Source organism: Clytia hemisphaerica, unplaced genomic scaffold (assembly GCF_902728285.1).
Source record: "Clytia hemisphaerica strain Z4C2 unplaced genomic scaffold, Clytia hemisphaerica genome assembly, whole genome shotgun sequence".
Classification (NCBI taxonomy): Eukaryota; Metazoa; Cnidaria; class Hydrozoa; order Leptothecata; family Clytiidae; genus Clytia; species Clytia hemisphaerica.
This window is the reverse complement of record NW_027103377.1, coordinates 20995-31325: the sequence shown is the minus strand read 5'-3', so window position 1 is coordinate 31325 and position 10331 is coordinate 20995. Positions and strand designations below refer to the sequence as shown.

At 37.1% G+C, this 10331-nt stretch overlaps 1 protein-coding gene across 1 annotated transcript; it reads right to left on the bottom strand.

Annotated features, from left to right (window-relative positions):
- Positions 1-5383: 5383 nt before the first annotated feature.
- On the bottom strand, positions 5384-7762 carry LOC136824648 (uncharacterized). Its single transcript, XM_067080640.1, has 3 exons — positions 6561-7762; positions 6214-6469; positions 5384-5878 (listed from the first exon to the last, which is right to left on the bottom strand). Exons 1-3 carry the CDS (start codon positions 7760-7762, stop codon positions 5384-5386), a joined length of 1953 nt encoding a protein of 650 aa, XP_066936741.1.
- Positions 7763-10331: the final 2569 nt, after the last annotated feature.

Here is a 10331-nt window from a genome sequence, read left to right as displayed (position 1 = left end):
TTGAAGAATAATTCTGAAAAAACATGCCGAAGGGAAATGTAAGTGAGCTATTTTAAGACAAAAGAACGAGTGTAAATAAATTTAATAAGGGAAAGCTTATGAGTTTTTTTATCATCATGATCAATTAATATGACCTTACCTGCAAGTAAAGCACTGATTTTCTCTTTTTATCGATCGGTCGCAGACTGGTACGTCGGTCGGGAACTGGGCACTAGTACCGCTCGCTTCGAAAGTTTTTTATTCTAAGAAGATCGCCTCAAATAAAAAATCAAAACAAACACGAAGAACATGTTAAAAGTTGTCTAACCGTTGGTTGAAAAGGATTTTCAAAAAAGTTAAAAGTAAGTGAAAAATTTGAATCCAAAAATTTCGGTCGCCAACTGGGCAGGGTACTCTATATAATATCATGATCATGAAAAGATTGATGAGAACATACTAAAATTTGAGGGGATTTTGTTCGACAGAACTTAAGAAAAGCTCAAAAAACCAACTTTCCCTATGGAAACGCAGGAAAAAACAGGTTTGTTTACCTCCAGAGACAGACCAAACGGTGGAGAGCATCAAAATAATGCGCGCACATTAGTTACGACCCTGCCTATGCCCCGGACAGTCCGGGGTTTTTTTGATGCTTGCCCGGGGTCCGTATTATTTGTTTTTGAGAGACTACCCCGGACGCCCCAGACAGCCTGGGGCGCGGTCGCTTTTTATAGAATCGCTGACCGCGCGGGCTTTTTTCTAATTCATTGAAATATTCTTCCGTGGACAAATGCCGTCTTCCAAAAGATCTTGTAATGTCCTGATTTTGGCGTTTCGTGTGTGAGGCCTGTATTTGAACCTTAAATCTCAAGCGTGGTTTGTTCAGCAATCAAATTCTAAAATCTAACCGAAAGCTGAAAAATGGATCCTGATCAGACAGAGAAAGGTAAGTAAAGTTAGTTTTTTTATTTTTAATTAATTTATTAACCTTGCCTAGTTTATAAGAAAAATCTCTCACGTCCGGGGTAAATTTATGGCGCAAAAATTGGAGCCCCGGACATAGGTCCGGGGAAAAAGTTATTTTTTTCAGACCCCAGACATTTGCCCCGGACTGTCCGGGGCATAGGCAGGGTCGTCATTAGTTTTACGAATTACGGGGAGAAAGGTGTATTCCCAGTCTGGAATACAGGAAAATGTTGCCACTGGAGGCGTTTTATGCCAAAAGCTGCGCTCGAAGATAAGAGGATTGCGGCCGTCGTAGGCAGATGCGAAAATTTTTGAGGAGGGTTGTCACCTTTTGCGTTCCAATAAAAACATTTGAATTTAGCTCTGTCAGTGTAGCTCTAAAGCTCTAAAACAGCATCTAATAACATGAAAACCAGAATATGATTCTTCAATGGGAATCAAAACTATAAAGTGCACTTACAAACATCAATTTGTCAGATCTAACAAAATTTATAACTGCACTGTCCACAAGTGTTTCAACCGGTATTCCAACGAAGCCATATTTTGGTTTGTACAGAAATTTTGCCCGCTCAAATCTAAACAACAAAATGGTCAATCTCACTAAATTTTGTTGTTTTAATATTTCTAATGACGTTAATTAATGAAGATACATTATAATATTTTATAGTATTTTATCATTACCCACCTAAAATTCACAACTATATTACTTCTTAGCATTCAATTCAACCAAACTCATAAATAATCTCATAACTTTAATCTCTTAGTCTTAAGTCTTACACTTTCCAAGCTTGGACACACTTATCACCCCCCTTTTCTTGTTAGCCCCTTGACTTTTAGAATGATTTTAATATTTATTGATATTTATGAATAAAATTATTTTATTTAACATTCTTGTATTTTATATGTAGCGAAAATGGGCCTACGGGCCTAATGTTACTTAAATATATAGATAGATAGATAGATAAAGCAAAACATTGCGGCCACGGCATTTCCCTGGGTAAAAATTCTGGTCACGTGACCATCCGTGATTTTAGACCAATGAAAACGCTTCATTTCCCCGGATTAAAGTTGTGTCTGTACACTAACACGCGGGAATTAGCTAGAAAAATAGAGAAAAAACCGGGGGTCAAATTAAATGTTTCTCCCTTCTTGCGGCAAACATAAAAGACTTTAAGAGGCCATTTTTTTATTTAAGAAAGGGGTGTTATATCATAAATAAATTATATAAGTAAGTGATATTTTAACCCTTTCCGGACGCATGATTTCACGGCTATATGACGCAAACAAAAGTTTGATTTTTGACTGGCTTCACTAAAATTGCAATAGAAAGTGATTGATAAAAGATATCACGATAAGTAATACCTCATTTTATTCACATGTAATATGGGTTTTGAAATACCAAAAAAAATTTTTTAAATATGGCTGACACCTGGTCACGTGACCGAAAAATCGGCAGATTTTTTTTCGGAAAGGCAAAATTTTTGACTTTGAATAAAGAAATAGAGTAAAAGGCATTTGCTTTACGCCTTTAACTTTGAATATGATTTAGAGAATTGAGTTACTGACCAGGTAAAAAAAATTTCATGTCATAAGCTTTCCAAGAATCTGAGTAAAGTGATTTTTTGTCCAAATTTTTGAGCAATTTTTCCCTTACAGATTTGCAACAAACATTGAAAATTTATAATTCTTGTTGTAAACAAGATATCGAAAAGCGGTTTTTTGCAGGTTACGGGAAATTTATCTCAAAATCATTATTCAAAACCATGTTATTGTATTTTGTTAAAGGGAAATTAACGTTTCAAATTTGTCAACAAACAAATGACAGATTCGAATAGAGCTCATTGAGACGATTTCAAATATATATGGTTTATAGGGCTTTACTCTTCTACATCCAGAATAAGAGTTGTTTGAGAATTCTCTTGTGTTGCTATGGATACGAAAAATGTGACGTAGGGTGCGAACTGTGTTTCTCTTTTTTATAAGGGAAGAGTGGTGAATGATGATTTAAAATGCAGTTTTTGAGTTTCTTTTTACCGCTAGAGAATTTTACTGCACCTTTGGAATACTAACTACATTCTCCTAGTCTTATGTCCCCAACGTTTTGCTATAATTACTCTAAAAAAGATTCATTTCTAACGTTTTATATCTCTTTAACAACCAAATAGAGTGTAACAATGAGAATAGTTTGGGCGCACTTTACGTCACAAAATACACAAAGGGGGAGTTTTTCTCCATTGTAGAGTCAAAATTGTGAGAAATTAAAGATCAAATAACTCAATGAATAAAAGACATTTTGAAGTGGTTCTTTTTTTGTTCAATCACATTTTTTTTCATCTTTAATGTTTCGAAAAAAAATCACAGGGTTAATTCCAAACGTTAATTCCCCTTTAAAATCTTTTACAAAGCTATGGGCCACCATCATATAAGAACATGATTCATGGGCCACCCAGTGGCCCGTGCTTCCGGAAAGGGTTAAGTAAGAAGTTCATTAACAATTTTATTTTGAAGTTTGTTTTTAAAAACAAAACCCCCGTGCTAGATGATAATCTCATTTTCTTAACTTATGGACCCATTTTGAAGTCTTTGTAATACAGATCATTTGGCAGAGTAGTTGCATTATCTATACAAGAATTGGAATCTAAAGTCTGAAGTCGTAACTCCTTGCCAGTGACCCTGCAGAGAAATTTTTAGTTGGCAGACACTGACTTTAGGTTGGTATGGAAATCATTTTATTTTGAAATGTAATCTTCACTTTAGATGAATACTTTTATTTATTTGGATTCATGAAAGGTTCAAGGTTTGTTTACTTTTTATTTCAAATTATTTCATTGATTTATTGAGCTGCAATAGCTGATTGAAAAACAAAGATTTTTGATAGTTATCAGCGTGGGCTTGGCCGCCATTTTGAATTTCGATTTTTTTCTCCTGTACTCGGCAATTTAGAGGTTGTTCGTAATACGCGATTTGGCTTACGCGTAACACTTGTGTGTCATCATCGACAATAAAACAAACAATATTCTGTCAAGAGCCTTGTAAACATTCCAACAACTTCCATCGAAATGATCTATCACAGCTCAGTCTACCATTTTTAGTGCGGTCCGAGGATTGAGCCGAGAACTCTCGCAGAGCGCCCGAGCTCTCGCGCTGCTCGCACCGCAGGGATGAAAAACTTCAATCTGTTAATCATTTTCTCAAGCGAAAAGTACGCGAAGCGATTCTAGCTTTACGATATTGCCGCGGATCATCAATGGATAGTATTCAATTATCATTATCCCTTTATTTTCATGCCTAGAACTTTTGCAAAAAAAAGGAAAAATAGAAAAGTAGTATTTTTGACTGCTCTATTCACATACTGAATTTGAAAGATCTTCTATGTGGCGTTTTTTGCAAACTTCAAAAAACTGATTTTTGTCCCGTCTTTGCGGGATTTTGGCTCAAGTGCTTGAGTGCAGCATAGGGTACAAAGTCCAAATATGCATTTCCCGTAATTTTTGTATGAAGAGTTAGGTCTACACTTAAGGATCTGGGAAATTCAAACTCTCAGCCTATATACCATGCTATATATTTCGCCATGACTTGACTTGACTTACTTGACTTATCAGCACACCTCTGGTTGAGGCTTCACCCACTTGTGAACTTTCTCTCACCTTCTGGTTCTATCACTTCCGTATCGTTCGGCCGTTGCTAATGGAAGACCTGTGTCTTCTCTGATTTTATCTTGCCATCTTTTTGCAGGTCTACCTCTTCTTCATGTGCCTTGGAATTCATTTTTCAAACATATTTTAGCTAGACTTTCCTCGGGCAGTCTTGCTACATGCCCAAACCAAGACAAGCGTCTCTTTTTGATCATATAGACAATCGGCATTTTGAGCTTTGCTCTCTTACGTAGCCGTTTGAGTGATATCCGGTCTTGGAGTCTAATCCCCAGTATGGAGTGAATACAATTGTTTTCGAATACTGAGAGCTTGTTTTCATCAAGCTTTGCAGCCCTGTGAATCCAGGTCGGCATTCGGCAATGCCGCCCTGCAAGCCGACGTAACTTGAGCTGAAGTCGGCTTTAATTTACACTCTAGGTCGGCGTGCCGACAAAAGATATGTTTTGGGTCAGCAAAGCCAACCTAAAGAGGAAAAATATTATTTGTTAGGTTAATCTAATTGTGTTATCATTTGATAACATATGATAATCGAGCCTCATTCCATTCTCTTTATAAAACATAAAACTTATTAACACAATTATAGAGCAGCTGAATTTGTTAGTTCGTCTTTGCCGACCTAAACAAGCTACTTAGGACGGCTTTGCCGACCTAAAATGACCTCTAGGTCGGCAAAATTTTGCGTGCCGATATGATTTTGTCTGAATTCACAGGGCTGCTTTGTTAGAGACCAGGTTTCCGCGCCGTATATTGCGATTGGGAGAATGAGAGCATTGTACAGTCGAATTTTAAGAGTATTTGAGACATCTCTCCTTAACCAGATCTTTTGTTTTAGTTTTCCAAAGGCAATAATTTGCAAGTGCAATTCGTCTTTTGACGTCCTTGGAGGTACTAGGAACATTTGATCCAAGGAAAATGAAGTCTTGAACAGATTTATTGTCAATTTCAACTTGCTGAGGGCTGGCTGTGATAGCTTTGCATTTTGTAGTATTGATTTTCATGCCGTATTTCAAACAGACGTCCTGTAGTTGATTCGTGGAGAGTTGAAGTTTCTCAAAGACAGCTGCTATCAAGGTGGTATCATCTGCGTAGCGAACATCAATACACAAGCCATTGTTAAGGATTGTTGCCTCTTGTAGTTCTTGGAGCTCATCCATCACAAACTCCAGGAATAGGTTGAACAGCGTTGGTGATAGCAAGCACCCCTGTCTAACACCTACTGTCACTTCAAACCAGTTGGTTAATTTACCAACTACGTTGACAGCACATTGGGTCTTCTCGTACTTTTATGTTTTTGATCACCCAATTACAGTTTCGTTGACGCCGATTCGCTTCATCATTTTCCACAGAGCCTCTCTCCATATGGTGTCGAATGCACTTTTGAAGTCGATGAAGTGGTAATGAAGATTGATGTTTTTCTCTTTGGATTTTTGCATCAATTGCCGGACAACGAATATCACATCTGTTGTCCCTCTGTTAGGTCTAAAACCGTACTGCCTGTCGCTTGTAATTTCCTCCGTTTTTGCTTGAATATGTTGCAGTAAGATACGGTTTAAAACTTTTCCTGGGATCGACAGAAGGGCAATAGCTCGGTAGTTAGCTGGATTTTCCTTGTCACCTTTCTTGAATATCGGGGTGTAACAATCATCTTAGCAAAGTGAGATGGAGTATCTACTGAATCCAAGATCTTATCAAAGATAATCTTGAGCGCATCAACGATTGTGTTTCCACCTGCTTTCAGCACTTCTGGTGTGATGCTGTTATTTTTAAGGGAGGCGATAGCTTTTTTAATATCCTCTTTCAATATTGTGAAATCGTCTTCCTCGGTAAGAACAGGATGGTGATTTTCGATCGTTTCTAGCGTCTGTTCGTTTCTGGGAAATTCCGTGTTCAAATGGTTTTTGAAGTGCTTTTCCCAAATTTCAAGGACTTCGGCTGGGTCTGTGGTCTTTTTCCCATTTGTACCTTTTAGGGCAGGGACATTTTGATTTGAAAAGGCTGTGAGAATTCTTTTTCTGAAAATCATCTTCAAGTTGTTTTATCATGTTTTCGAGCTTCTCTTTCTTTGCTTTGCGGACTTCCTTTTTTACAAGTTTGTTGATTTCACGATACTTTTTCCTCACATCTTCACAGTTAGGAGACGATAGCGTGTCTTTCCGTAGTTTTCTCCTTTTTTCACATAATTGTATGGTATCCTTCGATAGGCCATCGACAGATTTTCTTTTTCGAAAGCCTACAACCTCTTTTGTTGCTTTATTTACAGTTTCGACAAATTTGTTGTATGATGCCTCGACTGAGCTGTTGTTTATTTCATTTATTAACGTTTCGAAATAGCCACCGATCTTAATCTTGAACTCTTTAGCGTATTCCTCAGTTTTTAGTCTGGGTATGTCGTATCTCTTTGGTGGAGTTTTGAATCTCTTTCTTTGGGGTAGCTGTAGTTTGTATTTTGCCATTAATAGCGAATGATCTGAGTTCACATCAGCAGAATTGAATACTCTACAACTTTTGATACAGGACTTTTGGTCAGCCGGTACAAGGATGTAATCAATCTGATTTTTGGTTCTCCCGTCTGGTGAGACCCACGTTATCAATCTTTGAAGTTTCTGTTTATACATAGTATTCATGATTGACAATTTGTTGGCTGCACAGAAGTTCAGTAGCCTCTCTCCTCCTTCGTTCATTTGACCTACTCCATAAACACCACAGATTCCTGTCCATAGTTCGTCTGTACGGTGACCAACCTTTCCGTTAAAATCGCAAAGCACTACAAATCTAGAGTTACGTGGTAATGCTGCAAGGGTTGGAAGAAATCCTCTTTGGTAGTCGGGAGTGTAAACTTGAAAAAGAAACAGGGGTCCTGTTTTGGTATTCAATTGTATGGACATGATTCGCTCATTGACAAGGGCATATCCACACATGTGCTGTGAGAGCTCTTTGGTGATGAATATGGCAACATCTTGGCGGTGGATATTGTCCTTTCTGCCTGACTGCACGATAACGTAATCATTCATTTCGAATGCTTCTTCGATCTCGTTAGTCCAGTGGGTTTCAGATACTCCAAGTATGTCGATTTTAAGACGCTTCATTTCTTCAGTTAAGGCTTTCAGTTTGAAATCATCATCGTCGTCACTATTGTAGAGTGTCCTTACGTTCCAAGTAGCCATGAGTATGTATAAAATAAGAAATCATAGCATGGATCTCCAGGCTACCTTTTTTCCATCTGCCATTTGGAATTTGAATTGTATGCAAACGGCAATTCAGCCACCATTTCACCGAACCTCCGAAGTCATTTGATTTGAGTTAATGAACGGCGTATTAAAAAATACACGCTTTTCTCTTTCGCACCAACGAGTAGGCTTTTATATAAATCGAAATATGAAAAAAATCTGTAGTGGAACACACACGAATGTCTGGAACGAAGAACCATATTAGCGAGTTTATGTATTCGAGATAAATCGAGGGGAACGGTATAAAGCAAAGTTGACATGTCTCCAAAATCACTGTCCACTTTGCTCAACGACTGTAAAAACACCAAATTACCGTTGTCTGTTTATGTGAGCAAAGGCGATATAGAGCCGTACATCAACTATCGACTTTGTTTTGTATCATTTCACTTACCGTCGTCGTCAATGTCCTCCAATACATAAACTCGGTATTAGTGGCAAAACAATGGAGCGTTTGACGTCACTCACGTGGCAAGTTACACGTATGTTTGATTTGTTAATCCAATCAGGCGATAGGGTTAGGCGGCGGGCGTTTAATTCTCAAATCGGCATCCGGTCATTTTGAATGAAAACAAAAAAGTTAAAAAGGGCGCGCTATCAGTGAAAGTTATTGTGACATGTTATGACAGAAAGTATGATTGATAAACTTGGTGGAGTTATCAAAATAAATTTGTTGTCAAAGAGATTTAACCCTATTAGCCCCAGGGGGGGGGGGGTAGAATCTACCACGCTGGAGTTCTTTTGTTTATATCTCAGAGAAAAATTTTTCAAACAACTTGAAACTTTCTGACTTTTAATAAAATCTTATTAAGAGTACTTGTACAAAATTTTAGGGTCATAGGTTGTCCAGATCAGGTTTATGACTTTATTGTGAAACATGACATAAAACCCAGCTAAAATCCTTAAAACTCAAAATTTTAAAGTGCTGATAACTTCTAAACTATTTATTCAATCATTTTCAAATTTTGACACGTGATAGGCATTGATAATACAAAGTTAAAAAATCTAAAGAAAATTTTTGAAAATGATGACGTCATCATTTATGACGTCATCAAATTTTGAAAATTTTACTCATCTTCAGATTTTAAGTAAAAATCTTCGTGGAAATTGCAAAACCGGCAATTATGTTAAAGAACAGTCTTTTACCTTTCAGAATCTTCAAACAGAATCGAAATATCTTTATTGGTTCGACTGTAATAGACATTTTTGTAAACCATATATTTGGGCTTTTTTCCGACAGGTGGAAATTTTGTGATGACGTCATCAGTTTTTGAATGACATCATAAATTTTTTTTTTCTTCCTGGAAAATTGTATCATGATGGAGAACATCTGAGAACATCTGTACCAAATTTCATGGACATGGCTCTTCTAGATCGAAAATAATCGAGGGTGGTAGATTCTACCCCCCCCCCTGGGGATACAAAAGTCAAAAAAGCTTGAGGCTATTAGGGTTAACAGTAAGTGAAAATACAGTCCAGAATATCAACAGTCCCATGTTTCGACCAATCGACCCAAGTTAGAGCAGTCTACGGTATAATCATTAGACAATAAAAGATGAAATTTCTTAATCCAAAAAGAAATATTTACAGAACATCAAAAGCCTTTTAGAAATTTGCTTTTAAAGACATAGCATATTCTGTTTTCATGCCATTAAAAAAACTCCACCAAGATGGAGTACACACATCAAACTTTCAAAACACGCAAACTGAAAGCAGTAATTATGATATCACACATTCAGGGGGTTCAGATCAATGTTTTGATTTGATAGTTTGGCAGCTCTATTCCTAGGAGAATAATTTACCGTCAGCCGAATAAGGATTATTTTTGTACCTTCGCAGAAGATTTTTCAGCTTGAAGTTGAGTTTATGTCTAATGTTATGGTTTTTTGAAGTGCTTGTTCTAACTAAGAAGATGAGTGAAAAAACTTCACTTTAATATAATGCCAATTATGCATGCAAGTTTTATAAAATTCTTTCTTTTTGCATAGGTTTTGCATATTTTCAATGGAATCTCACCACGGCAATACAACTACCATAGTTTTTGTATACAATCCAATATGGCGGATGGAAAGGCGAAAAGGTCTATTGCGAAATTAATTGGTTAATAAGTCGAGCGATATTCTTGTCAACCAATAAAAATCTTTGTTTACAACATGAGGGTGATTACAAAGAGTGGGGTGATTACAAATCAATCGCCCCGCTCTCCCCTTACTGCCTTACATCTCTAGGCTAATTGCTTTATGTTAATTATCACTCTTTCAAAAAAGATAACTTTTTGCCCCAAAACAAGGGATTGACTAAAATAACGTAATTGCTGACGTTATTTCTATCAAATTAAATAGAGGACCTTTCAATGTCTAAATGGATAGCTTTGGTTGAAAGTTAGACTTACTTGACATTGAATATCGCGTTTTTATGACCCGTCGAAAGCCTTAGCTAAATGGGTTGCATCGGGCATGCCCATGATAAGCACTTCTAAGGGCAAAATTTCCCACCCTAACCATACTCG